Source organism: Uranotaenia lowii, chromosome 2 (assembly GCF_029784155.1).
Source record: "Uranotaenia lowii strain MFRU-FL chromosome 2, ASM2978415v1, whole genome shotgun sequence".
Classification (NCBI taxonomy): Eukaryota; Metazoa; Arthropoda; class Insecta; order Diptera; family Culicidae; genus Uranotaenia; species Uranotaenia lowii.
This window is the reverse complement of record NC_073692.1, coordinates 174722117-174742933: the sequence shown is the minus strand read 5'-3', so window position 1 is coordinate 174742933 and position 20817 is coordinate 174722117. Positions and strand designations below refer to the sequence as shown.

The window sequence follows — 20817 nt, the reverse complement described above, 5'->3', positions numbered from 1 at the left end:
CGGCGTAGATGACACTGAGCCCTTCTGTATCAGTCTTCTTATTGACCGTGTTGCCATTCCTCGCGATGTGACACATTTCTAATGTTTGTAGACCGGAAGTAAAATTGTGACGATCAATTATCCTCGTGCCGTTCAAATCAAAAGAGTGATCGTGTTTTATGCTGTGATGAAGTAATGCAGTACACATAATAATACACCAAACATACAAAATACAACAAACACACAAAATACAACAACTAATATAGAAACCATCCTTGATCCTGAAAACGGTCATATGCCCCCGGGGGGAGGGGCAAGGGGGTTCCGAAATTAAATTTTTGCTAATAATCATAACAATACCAAAATGGAACAATAAATAAGAAAATTTATTTCCAAACCATTTTTTTACTCATGACCATCATACAAATTGAATAAAAAAAGAAAATTATACTATTTCGATTCTAAATAAATCAGAAATCAGAAAACGAATGCTGATAAAAATTTCGAATAGAACCAGAATTTTGAACTTCGGACATGAAAATCAATGCACTGAAATAGAATACATAAATAATAACATTAGATTTCAAAAGAATTTAAATTCGAATTCTAAAATAAATTTCACATCAGGTCAGAAATTAACCATGTTTAATTTTTTTTTAGAAAATTGATAATAATTGTTTATTATTAAACATTTTGAATTTCGTTTGTTTTTCTTTTCAATTGAAGAGTTGATTTAACATTCCTCTGTATCATTTTTAATTTGAAATAATATTTTATTTTCAGATCAAGATATCAAGTGAATTTTTTATAAGGAAAAAAAGTCCATTTGAACTTATGCAAAACACATAGATGATGATTGAATTTAATTTGATAGACAGATATTATATTTCAAGAGATTCCTGGCACTCAAAGTCAGAAATTAATTTCTTTATAATATTCAAATTTTTCAGTTATCCAAATAAAAGGCTACAAAAGATCATGATTGAATGAAATTTACAATAATAAACAGCTTTATATATTTAAAATACAGCATATTCAATTTATTATTACTGACAGGTTAAGAAACGGGTGATTTCCTAAAGGATCAAATTCGAAGGTGATAAAAATAAAAATAAGGGATTCCAAGTTTTGTTATAAATATTGAAAGCACAATGTTAAAGCTTACATTACACATTAAAATTAAGCTCTAAAATTCCCTTTTCGAATCATTTCCGAATTTCTCATAGTCGATTAAAAAAGGTATAAAAGTAATGAAGTGAAATTTTCAAGCGCAGTTAAAGTTTGAAATTTCTAGCTATGAATATTTTATATTCGTCAATTAAAATATTGGGTCTTGAAAGTTACAAAAGCAAGAAACTTAGATTTTCGAGCTTAATATTTAGATTTAAAGGCTTCAAAGGTAATGTTTTATGAACACTAAAACTCAGAGTGGAAAAACAAAGGCAAACGTTTGAAAAATATTCTATATTTTTCATAAGTTTGACTATAAAATTCAGTAAGTTTATTTGAAAATTAAAAAGAAGGTAAATTTATTTGAAAATAAATATAAAATGTTGATTAAATTAATTCGTCTTCTCGATAAAAGTTATGTTTTTTTAGTAAGAGCATTTCAAGATTATGAAAATGAAAATTAGTTCCTTGAGAAACAATTTGATGACATATGTTTGAAGAAAATGCTTCTAATAAAATTTCACTCGCTCATTTTTAATATCTTTTCAATTCTTAAAATTTACTGTTTTTTCTTTAAATTAAGCGCTTGATCACCGCTCTTCATAAATTAAAACATAATAAAAAGATGATGACGATTAGATTCAACATCCTTTTCTTAAACTTTTTGATGGATTTTAATTGATAACTCAAGAGGCAGCATTTTGTTTTCTATAGTAGATTATGGCGTCCTGAGCAGGGTTGGCATAATTCAACGTCATTAGTCAAATGACTGTGACTGTTGAGCCTCTTGGTCCGTCAAACTCATTTGACTGTTCCTTAACGACCAGTCACTTCGTTTGCCAGTCATTCATTCCCCAGTCATTTGAAGCTAAAATATTAACCTAGTCAAGCAATCGCATTCAACCGACCGATGACGAAAACGAAACGCATTTATTATTATTGTTGCTCCTGCCAGCAAGCCGAAGACGACCGAAGAGGAACAAGAAAAGCATTTATTATTATTGTTGCTCCTGCCAGCAAGCTCGTTTTCAGTTTTTTATTGCTATTGTTGCTCTCTGCCAGCAAGTCGTTCAATTAGTTGTACCTGCCGTCAGCAGCCGGTCGAAGTGTGAAGAGATTTGCCAGTCACCGTCAGGAGAAATTTTGACCATGTGTAGGAGCTTCGCCAGTCGATGATGTAGAAATGTTGATTGTTGTCGTGCTTTATCCGTCATGCGAGTACACCGAAAAAACTTTTCACATTATCGCTACGTGAAAATGAACATAGATTTTTGCCACCCTGAAAATCATGTGGAATCTACGTGAATTTCAGGTAGCAAACAAAGTTCGCGCAGGAAACAGAATTCACGTAATTTTCATGTGTGTTGTGGTTGAATGTCACTTGAAGCGTGTACGTGGAAAAGGAATTCGTTCTGCTACATGTAATTCACGTAGATATCATATTGATATGAACGTAGCGGGTGTTTTATTTCGCATCTTGAATTAAAACATATTTTAAATTCGCAGAGGAGTTTTATTATGTCGAATGAAATTAAAAACACTATGCACGTATTTTTCACTTCAATAGTAACTGTATACTATAGTTTACCACTTTAACTGCACATTAACATTTCAGTAATTTTATTAAGACACTACCGATGAAATGGCAATTGATAAGCCGCGGTTGCTGGGCGTCCCAATTCCAAATCCTGTAAAAATAACAAAAAATGTAAACAACAACGATAATACCAAATTCTTACTACTCACGAAAAATCTGCTTTTCTATCACAGAATGTCTCGCTGTCTTCCAGCCCGAATTGTTGGATCTACGCCATATTGAATAGTGTATTCTTTCACATAGATTCTACGTGAATGATACATTCAGAGTTACGTGAATATCACATAGAAATCATCAAACCCTTCTATACCTGGCGGATCACTGGATTTTCACGTAGAACGAATGTGTCTGTGTTTTGACCGCATACAACCAAATGAATTTCACGTAAAGGTCACGTGATTTTCTATTAATTCTTAAATGCTTCACGTGAATCGATCATAAATTCACGTCATGAGCGCCTACGTGAAAATCCAGGTGAATATAACGTTTCCTTTTCGGCTGAGTGTAGTGAGGCTCCGTCAATTGAGAACAGTGCCAGTCGTTTGATGAAACAAAACTAGTCGGGTCAAGCGTGACGGGCGAAATTTACCATCACTGGTCCTGAGCTTTTTTTCCCAGATTGTGTCTATCACTTCTCCTTTTTATGATATGAAGATTATTAGTTTGAACATGAATCAGTTTTGAGTCAAATCAATTACTGATGAACTAACAAATCTTTATGAAAGAAAAAAAAAACTGATTTTGAATTTGTTTATTTGCTATATTAAATAAGAAATAGATATAATTTCAACGATGATGACGATGAATAATCTGAAAAATTTGAATTCTACAGTTTTGACAAATTTCGAATGAATATTTCTGACAAAATTGAAGAAAAAAAAAGTTATAATTCATTTAACAAATTGGTTGAAATGTGGAAATCGAATTGATTTTTGCCTTTAAAAATTTCTAAAAATGTGAATTGTGGTTTTGTGTAATTCATCAAAAACCTCTTTAATGTGGAGTTGAACATTCAAAAGATCTAGAAACACGAAATAAAATAAAGGCTGGAATTGCTCTCTTGAAGAATATTTCATATTAACATACAATTTGTAATGATAATTTTTTTTTTAGATTATCAAAGTGACAAGTAATAAAGTAAGGGATGATAGAATGAAAAGTCTCAGGCCTATTGTGGTGGTAGGCTAAATACCGCCGGAGACGTGCCAACTTACTGACATTTTTTTTATTACTTATTTTTAATTACCTTTTGAAATGTAGTAATTTTACATTACTACAGTAAATTCATTCTCCGCACGGTGTATTCTCCGAACTAATAAAATTAAGTTACCTAAAAATAAAAAAAAATAAAACAAATGATTTTTCTCAATTGGGTTTTAAACTCCTAGTTAAATGCATTATGACCTTCTGTTGATCAATGACACTCAATTTGCTGCAAATTTTCAAACAGTGATTAGGTATAATCATTTCCATTCATCCCATTTCCGTGGCATCGAAGTACTTTCAAAAGCAATAAAAAAGGATCAAATTTTGCCTGATAAATCTCAACTTTTGCTCCTTTTACTCCCACCACAAAGCCTCGAAGCATGTGCTAAATGAACCCAACTATTCCCTAGAATCACAATCTAGGACGGGTAAAATCTTTTCTCTGAACTGGGGGGGAGGTATTTAACTATAGAGGACAACGACGATGACGACAACGTGGCCGTAATCACGTCTCTGGGATTTTTTTCTACCCTCATTGTACATATCTCGGTTTCTCCGGCCATCTCGTGAGGGTAACCCTCGACCTGGGACTTAGGACCTAGTACATCGCTTGGGTAGCAAGCAAGTGGACCCAGTCTACAAATTAATCTCGAAGTAAAAATAGATTGTGGGGAAAATTGGCGCGGAAGTGTTTTATAATCTCCTACGGCGAGCTTCATACTCATTTCCGCTTCTACAGTGATGTTTTTTTTCTCTCTATTTCTTTTTCGACCGCAGGAATTCTACCAAGGATAATTCCTAGAACAAGGATTCCGGAAAAAGAGTAATCCGAAAACCGGAAAAGGGCCAACGATGGAAATGGAAAAGGTCTGCTGCTGGACCATTTGAGAGGTCAAACCAATCAGTTGAGTGTCTCGAAAAAACAATCCTGGCATACGAAAGACTAGACTAGAATAAAAACGAACACAAGTTAATCGATTCCAAGTATCGAAAACACAGTGATTTAAGAAGGTGATCTATTGTTGAGACGGATTAAAGCGTTGCTTGTGGTTGAAAAAATGAGATCAGACCTGGTGGACGACCGGAATATCCTGCAGATAGCGGCAGCCGAAATAGCCGAATCATCCGATACCAGTGGCTTTTTCGAAATTACCAGCAACGGTTCCAATGGCAACAATGGTAATCGGTCCGACGATCTGCTGCAAATCCCGCACGATTTCCTGAACGGCCAACGAAGCACCTCGAGACCGAAAAGATCCGCCCGCAGACTGCAAACGGTAAGTTAGAAGATGCGTTTTTGTTTTGATTCCCTTAAATATCACTTTTCTCGAAAAATTCAAATTCTCTGCCAAGTTTTAACAAGTAAGTTCAAAACTTTGTTGGTCAAATCTAAAAGATTGTTATAGTTAAGATAGTTGCCAATAAAAAAAACCATTATGTTCTAAGAAAATCAGATCACGTTTAAGAACGTTTAACTGGGGTAGTTAAAATATGAAAAATCCGAAAGAAAATCAATACTAAAGTTGAAAATTAGAGATAAATCTGAAGACCAACAGCACCGGCACAAATTATACGGCAAAACACCCCCGCTTATCCGAACCCCGCTAATCCGCTTCCTTGTTATCTGAGCCACCATTTCCATACAAAATCCATGTAAAGTTGTGTTTTGTTGCCGCGATATATTGGTACCGTAAAACGAGGTAACATTGATCACCGGGGTAATTTTAACCAACAATAAATTTTTGCACATTGTCATCAAAAACTCAGTCTATAGTATGACTTTTTGAAAAATGTTTTCTACATTTGAAAGCCTATTTATTGAATACACATTTTCACCCTTGGACATTTTCCAAGGGTGAGCTCTTATTGGACAAATGGATTTGAATCCTATCAAATGGTTGACTTTGAAGAAAAAATGAAAATGGAAATAGTGGGAGGGCCTACAGGAATGTCTGAAGGTAAAATATCATTTGTATATTGTAGCTCAACTATTCAGCAATTGATTTAATTTTTTCCCCTAAATGTAGGCATCATAATAGTTCTTTTTTAGATTTTAAATGTTTTGAAAAGAAAACGTTAAAAAGCAAGGTAAAATTTATAAACTAGCATTTGTAAATATTATGAAGGTGTTTTGTATCCTTTATGATCAAGAAAACTCGTAAAAACCGTCAAAATAGAGACTGACCAATATTACCCCAAAGCATCAGATTAAAAACAATGACGAAATCGATTTTTAATTAAATTTAAAGTAGCCCAATAAATTTCTGCAACTATGTTTCACGTTCATAGAAGTCCAGTATTGTTTTTAAAAATATGAAACATGCCACAATCCCCTTAACAGAAAAAAAATAACCGAAAAATATTGAAAAAAGTGATCAATATTACCCCGGATGACGGTACTTTGTTTTTCAAAGTATTTCTTACATAAATACCATTAAAAATCCATGTGTTTACCGATCTATGCGCATTGATGATATGAAAAACTAAAGAAAAAGGATAAGTTATTTATGTATTTCGTGTAATTCGAGGTTTCATTTATCCGAGGTGGTCCTTCCCCCGACTAAATAGTAGTAATGATGATAAAAAAAAGTTTTCATTTGAATTAGTACAGGAATTTATTGCGTTTGCTCATACAGAGTGAAAATAACGTACCCGAACTTTTAAACTTATTAAAACTTTCTTATATAAAATAAAATAGAATTAACGAAAAACGACTTGTAGCATTGTTTGGAATCTTGGTAATCAGGCAGGGCCGTACGAAGAACTGGCTAATGGGGGGGAGTTGACATTCTAAGGCTATGATCATTTAGTATCCGGGCAGTTACAAACGTGTGTATTTTAAAAACTATTCATTTGATCGAAAAACTTTCTATGTAAGAAATGAAGATGTTAATATGAAATTTAAACTAAAAATATCAAAAAAAATATTTATCAATGATTTTAAAAAATACTCTTACTTTTTCATAAAATCTCTTTTTTATCTTTGCACACTTTTTTTTAGTCATGTATGGATTTATTTTTTTTACCACAGAGCCAAAACCTTTGCAAAGTCATGATATTTTACACAAATTCATCTGGAAAAAGCAATTGGAATCTGGTTGAAACCTTTTCATGAGTTGGTATCTCGAAAAATTTGATCTCTTAAATCCGGTTTTAACATAATTTTTTTTGTCCATCAGAACACATCTGTCACATTGCGTAAAAACCGGTTGCACATGTTGCAATCTAAGGAACTGTTCACTATTAGTTATTTACTAGGTGTCTACTAGTCGGAAAACACTATTTGACTGACGGAAATGGATTTATTGCATTATTGAAGGGGTCTGTATTCAGTTATCTCCAATAACCATAGACTTTTTACCATATTTAAGATCAAGGGTTTCATTCCGATGCTTGATTTGAACTTCGTGTGGATTCTAGAGTGGCTCTTTATATTCTTAACCATTCGGTCAAAAAAAATCAGAAAAAAATCGACAGTTTATGAGTTTTCAAGTCGAAAATGAAGAGTTTCTGAGGCGCAAAATGCGCAAAAGGCGCAAATTTGTGCAAAATTATTTTTACCATGTCTTTTTGCATCGTAAAAATCTAAAACATACATTAACTTAAAAATCTGGCAAAAATAGGCAAGATAGTCCTTTTCATAACCAACACAACGCTGCTAAAATTTTGCATATCCAAGCTCTAATAACGTAGCTATCACCGAAATAAAGTGCCCGGATACTAAATGATCATAGCCTTATGGCATTTGTGCTCAAATAATGCATGAATAAAAAAAAAAATTTATTTGATTATTCATTTTTCATATTTAATTTTTAATTAATTATTAATTATTATATTATTAAATTATTAAATTAATACTCAATATTACTTGGATTTGTAAAAAGAATCCTTTAGTAATAAAATAGGAAACTTACTTTCATCGATTATTGAAATTTTAAAAATTTTCATCGAAATCTTGTGAATTTAGCTTAATTTTGCCAGATGTTCTCCCGCACGTATCCGGGCTATTTTATTCAAAATCTGGCAAAATTCGGGCATTATAGTTTCAAGTTTTTTTTTTGACCAAAATCCGGGGAATATCCGGGAAATTCAATTTGAAAATCAAACTCAATTTTCAAAAGTAAAAGTAAAAGACAGGGCCAGATTAAGCCTTCGGGGGTCCGGAGCAATTTTTCTCGGATGTCCCTATGAATCTTTTTTTGACATTTTAAACATATAAAGAAACTGGAAACGATTTCAGTATATTTCCAGATTATCCGGTTTTATACGGGCATGATTCAATATTCAATTTTGAAATTTAGGAAAGTTGCGTCCGGCCCAGTAAGCCGAAAATCTTTAAAGAAAGCCCAGTTTTTGCCAGATTTATTCACATTTCTTGCAAAATCAAACAAAAAACTGGAGTTTAGTTATTATAATATTTTTTATTATATTGCATTGTTAACAATTATGTCTGGTGTCTTAAAACATGTGTCTTAAATGTTTAATATATCACGTGCAAGTGTTGCCTAAGAGTTAATGTATCTTAGAACTCTGATTAAAGCTAAAATGCATTTCAATTATTTAAATACTCTATCATCTCCCAAAATTCTCTGATTTAGAAAACATCAAAGACAGATAGTAACATGTTTTTCTTTTTATGATTAATTTCAGATCATCGAAAACAGATTAGAAAGATCGAAAGTAGAATAAATATTTGTATCATGGCAATTGGGAAGTAACTTTCTAATCTAAAATTTAGAATAAAAAATTTAAAAAATTAATGGAAATAAAGACAAATTACGTAAAGATAAAGATAAAATAGTTCGAAAGTAAAATTCGGAACCGGAATTCCGCCAAAACCACAATTCTGTGTCTCAAAATAAAATCACAATTTCAAATCAAAATTTGAAAAACAGATAACAGATAATTTCTTATGCAAAATTATGAAACAAATATGAAATCAGGACCAAAGCAGGAATTGCAAAATTCAAACATTTCATAAATTACTACATAAATAACAGAAAATTTTGTCAAATTGTTCTTCTATAAGTGGCAAAATGTTCAAGACACAGAATCAAACATCTGGAAGAAAAGATTAATATCATACTCATATTTAGAGAATCACTCCACAAAATTTTAAATTCAACTATGAGAGTGTTTTATGATCAAGAATAATTTGAGATTGATCAACTATAAAATAACATGCTGATTACCGGTTAGGTAGAAGAATTTTTTTTAAATAAAAGTGCATTTCAATAATGATAGAAAAGTTTACAACAATTTTGCATTTATCATCTTTTGCATTCTTATAAAGTGAGCTTTCCAGATTATTCTGTTTTATTATTATTCTGTTTTATTATTATTCTAGCCTCCGTTAGCTGTCGTACAAATCGTTACATTTTTTTAAATGATGAAAAATTATTTCATATCCAAAAAATAATGATTGATTGTAAAATTGATTTGAAAATAAAGAAAATACTCTAGGAGTTACTAACGTGTAACCCCTAGAATACATTATAATTTTAATAGTTTTCACCGGACAAGAAAAGCGAGCTATGATCTGGCTCAAACAAAACTATCTTTAAATTGGTTTTTTTGGTAATTTTAGAAACGATTCAAACGCTGTTGACAAGTTTCGATAAAAAATGAAAATTTGAGCTGTTTGGTGATTTTTCTAGGTTTGGAAATATTTGTATTCATTTGCCCAAGCAATAAAAATGTGGGAAAAATTCTGCAATTCTTATTCTAGGACCTTAACTTATTTTATAGTGAAACTATTAGAGAAATTATTTCACTGGGGCCCCCTTACTTGTTATATTTATATTTTAATTCAAATTTTTTCGTTTCAATTCTTGTTTGGCTAGATTTCTAGAGCTTAAAGCAGTATGATTAAAGTAATGTTATATTTTTTAACCTAATCGGGGGGGCCCTTGAGCCGGGGGGCCCGGGGCAATTGCCCCTATTGCCCCCCCTTTGATCCGGCCTTGGTAAAAGATTCAAATGTTGCGGTTCAAATCTGATTTACGCAAACTCGATTTAAGTTTGAAACTTGGTTCTTAAACAACTGCGTTATTAATAATGTTGAACAATACACCAGAATATATGGAATTGCCTACAATTTCTTAAAGAGAAGATACATATTTCTTTATCATCAATTACTTTTCATTAAAAATCAATTCCTGTGGATGATTTTTAAAATACGTTTTTCATAAGAAAAAACTAGCAAAATGAACTCAAATTCTATTTAACATTTAGAAGCATTATCATCTAAATAAATTCTACCCACTCATTTTCACCATCTTTCATTTCATTTAACCTTCTATCCATCTATAAAAATTTCATAATCTAAATTTAAGATGTCCTACTAATACGGACATCACTTTTCATCGATAAGGCCGATAAATTAAAGTAACAAACATAAATTTCGGTGATTAATCCTTCATAAAATTCTATTTAAGTTTTGTCATTTTCAGCTGAATTATGCAAACAAACGGACTTTGGTAAAATATTCAAAACGAACTAATAATCAGAATTATAAGCCTGCTCTTGCCTGCTTTTTAAATTCCTTACAAAAATATTTATCTTGATAATTTTATTTTGATTATGGCGCTTATTTACAAGCTGGATCTGAAACTGAATTTTGAGCCTGAATTAGTAATTTGAATTTTCAATCTGTTTCGAAATTTCAATACGTTTTATGAAATGTACATAAAAACGGTTTCTGAATATAGAATCATGAGTCAAGAATTGAAATTCAGAGCCCTCAATCATGAAACCATTGTTATAAATAATTCGGATGTTTTGGGTTTCATTGATTATTCTTTATTTCTATAATGTACATATTTCTAATCCAACTTGCAAATCTAAATAATATGAAAAATTTCAAATGATCTTTTGCTATTTAGAATGAAGTTCAAGAATTTTAAATCTGATTTTTTATTCAATTAAATCAGTTAAATCTTATGAGGTCTGCCATATTGGGTGGCGTAAAAAAGGGTTGGCATAGGAGTATGGGAAAAGAGGAAGATGACTCAGCTTCCGTTATGTGTCAATTTTAACTTGGCGTTTGTGTGTGAATGTTGTGAGTGTTTTAAATATTTCCGTTATAATTAAGTGGCTGTAAGAGTCCGACAAACTTGGATCATTCAGGTAAAATTTACTGGTATGGGGTGGAAATGATCCGTAACTTATGAACCTGGTTCAATTCTAGGACCTTTTAATCCTTGATTGGTTTTCTAAGTGAAAACCACGAGCTCACACCACACACGACTCGGCCTAGGCAGTCTTTGACTGTCTACGCCGAACCCGTAAAAGACCTGTCTCTCTGGTCCCGTGGGGCCATAATTACCAAGGAGAGTTGTCTCAGGCCCAATTTTAATCATTTGTTTAGAGTTGTAACAATTTGCAACAAAGAGGTTATGAATTAAATTGAAATTGTTTTTTGATTCTTTAAAGGGCACAATATTCACAATTTTTCAAAATAATGTTCTAGAAATAAATAAACAATTATGAAATGAAGGATCTATTTATGATAGCATAAGGCGACAAAAATCACATTGGTGCAAAAAAATTCAAGAGCTGATATTGGCTGATTCGGGATTGTTGAAAAATTTATGTATTTTTTTTTTATTAAACTGTAAATGTTGAACATATTGAGAATGATTTTTTTTTAAAATGATCAACTTCCTCGATGCCTGCGAGTAATTTTGACATCTGAGAAAAAGTAACATAAGTTTTTTTTTGTTTTTTCAACAGTTCTACGGATATACAGTAATTTGACCACATTTCAAAGAAATTTTAAACCAAAATGAATCTCAGATATTTTCAAAACACAAATAGTTTTTCAGTCTTCTAAATAGTTGTTAAATAAATTAAAGTCTATAATATAAAAAAAATTAAAACGTCCTTTTCTGATGCCAGAAACAGTTATATCAAGGTTGCCATATTGCCCGGTTTTATCCGGGGTTGGCCAGATATTTAATATGAAATTTGGAGAAAGTGAAATTTGGAAGGTCCGGTTGTCCGGGTTGCATTGAAATAGCCCGGATATTGCTCAGGTTAATTCACATTCTCATTCTCAATTCAAACTAACAAAAAACAAATGGTGTTGTAAATTTTTTAAGCAAGATTCATTCATATAATCATGAAAAATTTTGGAAGCCAAAAAGACGTTTTAAAATCTGCTGAAGAATTTGAAACAATATTTTTTCAAGTTTTATCTTGATTTTTCAGAGTAATTCCGATTTTTTGACCAAATTTGCCCGGATACTGAGCGGATTTTTTGTCGACAATTTTAAAATCAAATAACTGGATTTTGCCTGGTTTTTTTATAAGATCTAGATCTAGATGAAAAAAATGGAGGCAAAATCCTGGTTCATAAAAAATAAGATATAGACTTTGTAATCACTTTGCAGTTATTAGTGTATCCAGCTGGAATTCAGTAAAATTTGCAACATTTTAAAATTTTACGAGCCATAGCACCAAAGCTAGAGTCATTGAAAAAATCTGTCTTATATAGACAGAAAAAAATGAAAGGTGAACAGGAATCGAATAGTAAGTGCAAAATTTGAGCTAGGGCTTTTGTGTTGTTTTTAAAGACTTAAACTACTTGAGTGATTTCTCAATTTAAATCCATGTTCTTAATTGAAGTTGTCTAATAAGTTTAATTCTCTTTATTATGCTTCATGTCAAAATCAGGACTAGCAATTAAAAGTGTAGAAGTGTAAAATTATTCAAAGTTAATCACAAGAAAATAAAAAAAAACAAATGGATTCCCTTTATTTGAAAGTTTTTAATTTTTCTTTTTAAATCATGTTTGACAAGCAACGGAAGAAAAATTGTTTTTTTTTTGTTGGGTTTCAACGATAGCCGCTTTTAGATGCTACAATCGGCATAAGACCTAAGACAATATTTATTTGAAGTTTCTTTTAGCATAGCATGAGTCCAAATATATCAACCTAGCTCTAGCACACAGTACATGGAAAATAATAGGTAAGCCATTGCGCTTAACCTCACTTGAAACTTCCGTGTATGTACACAGCATGCTTGCATACCAACAAAAATAGTTATGAAAATTTGGCAGTATTATAAAGAATGGCAATCAAAATTATTAATTTCTGCGTCGATGCCTTTCGATTCTTTTGAAAAGGGCTTCTAATTAAAGATTGATTCTTCAGGCTTATCGGAAACTGTTTTTTGCACTGGATTTTTGGATCTGAACCATAAATAATGAGCATTAAAAAGAATTTTTTATTGCCGTCACTCTTTTTTGAGAGCAAGCAATGTGATATTTGCTTCTTTCTGTGTTAAGAATTTGATTAATTATTTGATTTATTATTTGATTTGATTATATTAAATTGACTGTTAATCGCTGACAGAAGTATTTTATGTCTGCGATTAACAGTCAATTTGTTTCAATTTTTATTTAAATTGCACAAAAAATGGTCACACAAAGCAAAAATATACCCAAATCAAAGGTTTAAATCGGCAAAAAGCCCTTTGTATATTACTTTTAGCGGTGTTAAAAAACCAATTATTGTTTGTTGCATTAAAATGCATCAGTGCATATTTTTCTCATAATTTTAATGCTTGTAAATTTTAAGAAAAATGTGATTTTCTAATAAATTCTATACATTTGCCAGTTTTTTTCCATAATTATTTTTCGGAGCCTCTTGGAAAGAGAGTGGAATAGCCTATACTCGTATATTTCAAAGTACTATGAATCTAGCAACCCATCCTAATGGCAATACTTTAACAAGCATTCACATTAGACATAACATGAGAAAACTGGTAATGGACCTATTTTTGAAGAATTATCATGTTGGTCGCGTCAGACGTATTGTATTTATCGATCTTACATAGCTATTGACAGTGAGGTCTTAAACTTCTCTTTATTCTGGTTTGTTTTTTAAAAAAATGATCCCTTGTTAGGTAGAAAAAAATAAATATATAAAAACGATAACAAATCAACGAATTTTTAAATTGTTGCAACCAAAAAAGTACTGAAATAGAGTTATTTAGAATTGCATAACCACATAATTTTCGGAAAATAAAATGCTTCCTAATCGATCAAGTTATTCGTAGAACTAAAGTGGTATGCAATCATAAAACTAAACTTCTAAGAATTTTCAGCAAAAAAATGGGTTTTAAGGTTTGAGCCAAACATATTATAATCAACATTGATAACTCTCAGCATGTTTCATATACTTCAGCAAGGACATGTATATCAGCACCACCTCCTGGAGAAAGTTCTTACTAGAAGGAAATTTCAAGCATTGAGGTACTAAGGAAACTCTGAACATTCTTTCCATCAACCGTGGGTTCGCGTCTTAACTACAAAAGTTTGTGTTTGAACTTGCATTTCTATGACCACGCAGAAAATTTTGTTTATGTTTTATTTTCAACATAGGAATTTCAGCCTACTCCAACTTTTCTTCGTGTAGCAAAGTATGTTGCTATGGTTCTCAATTTGTGGTGTTTTCTGCCGAATGGAAAAAAGGTCTCGACTGACGGAGTATGCAAATAAATCTACAATTTGAGATTCTAATGTTATTTGAATTGGAATAATCATTGATGGAAATTTCACTTTTTGGACAATACTGAATGCATATTTCATAAAAGAAATCATAAGAAGCAAGGCCGGATTAAGGGGGGGGGGCAAAGGGGGCAATTGCCCCGGGCCCCCCGGCTCAGGGGGCCCCCCGAGGGAAAAAATATTTCAACATTACTTTAATCATACTACTTCAATTTCTTTAAATCTATGAAAAGAATTCAAGACTAGAAATTTGGAATGAAAACTTGAAATAAAACAACTAAAGAGGCCCCAGTGAAATAATATGTTGAATAGTTTTTATCTTACATAAGGGGTCCCCCTATAGTAAGCAGAGAAGAAGATCTCCCGAATTTTGCGGGCTGAAAATATCAAAAAAATAGTATTGAAATTCAAAATGTTCAACCCAAAAATCGACCGAAAATAATGTAAACTGAATTTGAAAATAAATCGACATAAATTAGGAAGAATATGAGGCAAACATCTCCAAATTTCATTTTTTTTTCCATTGAAACATGTCAGTCAGGATATTCTGCACAGAAAAGTTAAAATAAAGAAAAATATCTCCACATTTTCATTACATACAAACGTCTTGCAAAATAAACTTGTTTATTATTACGTTAACTTTCCAAGTTACAGCACTAAAATAGCAGCTGATTTCATCAAAACTGGCTCACAGTGCTAAGAGAGAACAGAGAAGCTTTATGATAAACATTGGGGGGTTGATACCGGGTATTATTATAACATTTCACTTTTCAATCAATACTATTGAAATTTACGTTGTTTTTTAAATTCTAAACCCTTTTCCTACCTATTTTTGGAAATAAAATCTAAAAAAGGAACTGTAGTTGCTTAAATTGGACCAATCTACAGTACAATCCCAATTTCTGTCTTAGACTTGAAATTCGTTTCGAAACATTTTCAGTTGATTTGACACAAGTTAATATCCTGAATTCAGCATATCATTTTCGAAATGATCATTCTATAATTATAATAAAAAGGATCTCATAGTTGAGTGGCAATATCATTGAGTAACTCTCTTAACATGAATATTTCTATGTTTTTAATCTTACCTTTTTCCAAATTCAATTCATTGAGATTTTCAAGTCTTATGTTGTTTCTTCACTTACTGAAGTTCAGTTTCATGGTTTTTTTTCTGAATTTTTAGAACTCGGGATCTTTGTTTAAGGTACTAAACTCATTCTGTGTTTAATCTCTATTCTGATTTTTTTTTCAACCGATTATTTTTCCACTTTTACTCCTTTGGCTTAGAGGGCATCTTATGAAACTTTTGTCACAAAGAATAACAGTTTTTTTATACAGTTTGATTACAATTTTTATTATCTGATGAGAACCATATTCATAAACTGGGATGAAAAGGTTTTTTCATGGGTTTCAAAGAGTTAAAATTGAAATTCATATTTGGTGCAATTCCTGCTTTGGTTCTGATTGTAACTTCGAATCTCTTTTTTTCATTCAATTCATATTTTGTTCCTCAAAACTTGATTTGAATTTCTGATTTAGATTAGAGACACTGAATTGCGGTTCTGAATATAACCTGATTTTTAGTTTTAAATTCTTAAACTCTTATATCTGTATCTCTATGGTTTGTGAAATTAATCATTTTGTTAATTTTTCATTCTACGTTTCAAATCTTCATGATACTTCCCAATTGTTTTTTTTTTCGATAAAGCACAAACCAGACGATCAATGATGAAATGAAAATCATTCAAAATATCTATCTGGTCATTTTTTTCTAAATTAGAGTATTTTAATTGGTGATAAGGATATTTTTAAAAAATATGAGAATTAAATATTGCATTTTGCAGTTCAAATCGAAGCTTTCGATTTTGAGAAATTTCTAATGTCTTCCGCAATGTTTGCACTTGATTAATTAACAATTTTTATTTGAAGATACCAGAAACTATCATTTACGCAGACAACACGGCTATTCAAAAACAGTATACTGAACTCATCTCCAGTTCTTTTGAACGGTTAAAATGTTAAGTATTCTCTGGGATAGCATTTGAGAAAAAATCGAATCATAGGGGCCCCCGAGAAAAATTGCCCCGGGCCCCCCGATGGTTAAATCCGGCCCTGATAAGAAGGCAATAATTTACTAAGTAAATTGATCTTAAAATCAACTCTACAATATGATTTGAGATTTATTGATGGCCACATCATCATCATTATTATAATTATCTGGAGCATGTTTGGTAAATGGAAATCAGCATTACTCTAAAAATGAAAAATTGATAAAGGAAAAAATTCTTCGTGTAGAATTAGCCCTTTTTAATACTTTTCATTTAGGCACATCTGATTTTTTGAAAACTCCAAAACTTGTTGAACCGATGGATCAAAATCATATTTTGAGTATAAAATTCATTAACGAAGTCAACCTACTTATCACGGAAGATATTATGAAAAAATAGTAGATATACTTGTGTTGTATTTAGTATAATTGTCAGATCGGGACACAAAGTATTGGTGATGAGCTTAACAGTTTTCGCCAGAAGCTTCCGAAATTTAGTCTAAGGCAACTTAGGTCTTCTCGATAGCATTTATTCATGTTCGTAAGAACTTTCCTCACATGGAGGCGCGTTTCATGTGTCCTTCAAGTTTCTGGGGAGTGAGGAATATTCCTACTATTATTATATTTGGTTGAGCATCAAATTAAATTTAAAATGTTTAAAGAAAAATAAAAAATAAGACTTCTAGTAGAAGTCCTACGGTTCTGAGGCTACTATTGGAAAATTGATCTCCCCAATGTAAAATTTGACTAAATTCAAAGGTATACCGAGTAGGAAAAGTTCTAAATGTTTATGAAGTTCGAGGGTTTTGGTATATTTTGGAACGGTTTTGTTACACAAGCACTTATTTGAAGTTTTTCTTCTATTTAAGATGTGGAACAATTCTATCCTTCACCATTTTGATGAGCTTTTTCTTTCAAATCAACTGGCACGCACCTACTTTTTGAACATTTCATACCAAATACGAAAAAATAAAATTTTATGAGACAAGTCCATATATTCTGTACAGGTTTATTCTCGAAAACATCAATGATCATGAGAATTCAGCCAAAGAAATCATATTTGGTAAACTGAAAACCATTCATTCTCGTCCAAAATATCGGATTTTTTGCCTGTACTGAAAAAAGGCCAAGATATACGAAACTTAATTCAACTTAAGATCATTTTTACTGTATTAATTTACTTTACTTTATTTATGATACTTTATCATCCTTGCAGCGTTCTTGTCTAATGTCTGCTTATAATACAAATATTCTTGTTGTAATTTCTCCATTATAGGAATCAGCGCTGGATCCGGACATGACGGATTCCAGTTCCCAGAGCGATGACACCAGCTGCGGAAGCAGTCGCAACGGAAGTCGCGGAGGCAGCAGCAGCAGCCGCAATGCCTACTCGCAAAACAATGGCAACAACAATAACGGCAGCTCATCGGCAAGCTCCCGCCGAAGGAAAGGAGTGCTCAACGCCAAGGAACGGAACCTGCGACGGCTGGAAAGCAACGAACGGGAACGGATGCGAATGCACAGCTTGAACGATGCATTTCAGGTAGGCACCGGACTGATTGGTATAGGATCTTGGGAGTTTCTGTTTTCTTTCTATCTGCAAGAAACGTACATAGTTGGAATCTGTTTTTTTTTTTCAATGAATTATAATTTGTTTGTTTTCATTTGAGAGAAAACAATTAGATTGAATTATGTTTCCATAAAAGCAAAGATTGTGCTTGCATTTTTCCGTTCCTGGAATCATTTTTCATCGAATCTTGTCATAGAGTACCAACTCGTATATAAATAAAATTTAATTTACTACATTCCTGAAGACGTAATTGATACTAACATCACTAATTAAACCCCTTTTAGTCTAGCACACTTCATTCCTTTTCATGCTAAATGAATGCACTTACTTTCTTTCCTTTTACATGGCCCCACAGTCACTGCGAGAGGTCATTCCACACGTCAAGAAGGAGCGCCGTCTATCCAAGATTGAAACGCTAACCCTGGCCAAGAACTACATCACCGCCTTAACGGACGTAATCATCGTGATGCGCGGCGATGGGGACAACAGCTCGGCCACCTCGGTGTCAGCAACGATTTCCACAACGAGCAGTCCTGTCGTTTCGATAGCGTCTTCAGCACTGCACCAGCCCAGCATCTCCAAGGCGGAAGTCGAAGTTTGCACCCGGCAGCAGAGGTTGTCTCATACAGCTTCCACCCAACATCAGCTTCAGCTTCCTCCCATCCATCATCTGCAGCATCTTCAGCATCAGCACCTGGTAGCAGTGACGGCGACGGCGGCTGATCCGATTTCCGTCAATATATCCGCCCTTGACGAGCTCAACGATGGTATCAGCAGCCACCATCAGCATCAGCATCTGCATCATTCCACCAGCAATGGGCACTTCCACCACAACCACACCAATCATAACAACAACAACAACAACAACAACAACAACAACAACAATGTTAATATGACAAATTTTAACAACAATCTAGCCACATCGAACAACAGCAACGGAAGCACCGGCAACACAACAAACAGCAGCAGCAACAGCAACAACAATCATCATCAGGACAACAACAACAGCACTGCAAGTAGTATAGATATCGAAAACAGCTTCTATGAGGATCCGTTTCAAATGATGTAATATGTTCCCTAGTTTTTATTCCATTTCAATGCTTCCCAGTTGATTTGTTGGAATTGCGCAACGTTTGATCGGTAGGGAGGTTTGTGTGAGAATCAAATTTAGACTGCTATTGGTTGTTAGTCCTTTTTTCTTCAAAGTTCAAATCTCATGTTCAAAGTATTAACACTAAATCAATACATCAACCATTAAGTCACTTTCAAGTCTCATGTATCTAGGAAAACAAAAAAACTAACAAAGATTACGATTTTGAAAGTTGCGCAAATTACGTCAACACTTGGCTTGAAAGACAGTGCCAAATTACGCCCACGCCGACCGGTGTGACCGAGTGAATCGAGGTAACAACTTTGATTTTTGTTTCAGGAATTTTCTGGCTACAAATTAATTATTCACCCAGCTGGCATCAATGATGGAGCCCATTGTCTGTCGGGTATCGGCACTTCGTGACGTCATTCCTTGATGAATGATTCCTATTTAGGAAAAGTTTAGATGATCTAAGCGTTTCCAAAATATAAACGTTTTTACACATATGCCTGACTAGCTTTATAAACTTTGTTAAACAACCGTTCAAATTGTGTATTAAAGCAAAAATATTTTGAACTTGCTACTTTTTAATATCAGTTTTATTCAAACGAGTAGATATAATCCAGGAAAACCCACCTTTTCATCCTCCTTGAATGGGGATGAAAATCAGCTGCTAAAAGTTGATGATAAAAATCTCTGCCACTTTTTTTTAATTTCATACAAGGTCCACAAAAATACACGTTTCTAAGCATCTTATGCTGGTAAAGCTAAATTTGAAATATGTGGTACGAAAACTGTTCTTATTCAGCTATAAGGTGTCCCATTATGCTTAAACACGATTTTGACATAACCCTGCTCACTCCGGATGACGTTTAAACAGCTGATTACTGCTGTGTGTGTGGTTGTTTATAGTTCAACTTAAAACTTTGTATATTGCGAGCTCAAGTTTTCATAACTTTCGTGAAAATGAGAACAATATCGTGTAGAATTGATGTACTTTTCCCAACATTTTGCTAAGTCGGTTGGGGAAAATGGAAGATGTAGGCATTCCATACTTCCAAAATGCGATTCGGAAGTATGGAGAGGAAAGTAGCCTCATGGACAAAAAATAATCTGGGCGGAAACCGAGTCCGGTGGACAGAACTTTGGACCGGAAAATCATACGTGCTTAGGCTAGTAGGAAGACTGCCTTAGTGCGGGATGAGGCCAAAAAAGTGGGATACCTTCGTAGCACCATCCATCGTTCCAAGGTAAGATTGGGTCTTAAGAAATATAAGAGGCAGAAGAAGCCGAAGAGGAATCAAAAACAAGCTGCTTCCGTCAAACCAAAGACTTTTAAACTATATATGGAGAAAACAAATGGCAATGGCCCAGTACTGTTTTGGCCAGATCAATTCACTACTCAAAGAACACGATGGTATGGTACCAACACAACAGAGTCCAGATCGTACTGAATGAGATGAATTGTCCAGATTGTTCCCCAGCTAAGCCGGTTGAAATATTTTGGGTCCATACCCAATCATATTAGAGAAAGCATGTGAAGCATTCAGATACTATCGAAAACTTTGCAAAAGACTGGAAAAAATGGTTAAAATTATCGCAAATCAGGACGACACCCTATATTGGGCAGGCATATTGAAGCTCC

General features: G+C 33.0%; 1 protein-coding gene across 1 annotated transcript; it reads left to right on the top strand.

Moving 5' to 3' along the window:
• Positions 1-4773: 4773 nt before the first annotated feature.
• LOC129742107 (protein dimmed) lies at positions 4774-19102 on the top strand. Its single transcript, XM_055733952.1, has 4 exons — positions 4774-5229; positions 17789-18055; positions 18438-18901; positions 19000-19102. Exons 1-4 carry the CDS (start codon positions 5011-5013, stop codon positions 19100-19102), a joined length of 1053 nt encoding a protein of 350 aa, XP_055589927.1. The 5' UTR covers positions 4774-5010.
• Positions 19103-20817: the final 1715 nt, after the last annotated feature.

Bases quoted from the DNA above. Each gene is read 5' to 3' on its own strand.
- LOC129742107 (XM_055733952.1), top strand. From the start codon at position 5,011: ATGAGATCAGACCTGGTGGACGACCGGAATATCCTGCAGATAGCGGCA. The intron at 5,230-17,788 runs GTAAGTTAGAAG...TCTCCATTATAG, and splicing joins CCGCCCGCAGACTGCAAACG to GAATCAGCGCTGGATCCGGA. The intron at 18,056-18,437 runs GTAGGCACCGGA...ATGGCCCCACAG, and splicing joins GCTTGAACGATGCATTTCAG to TCACTGCGAGAGGTCATTCC.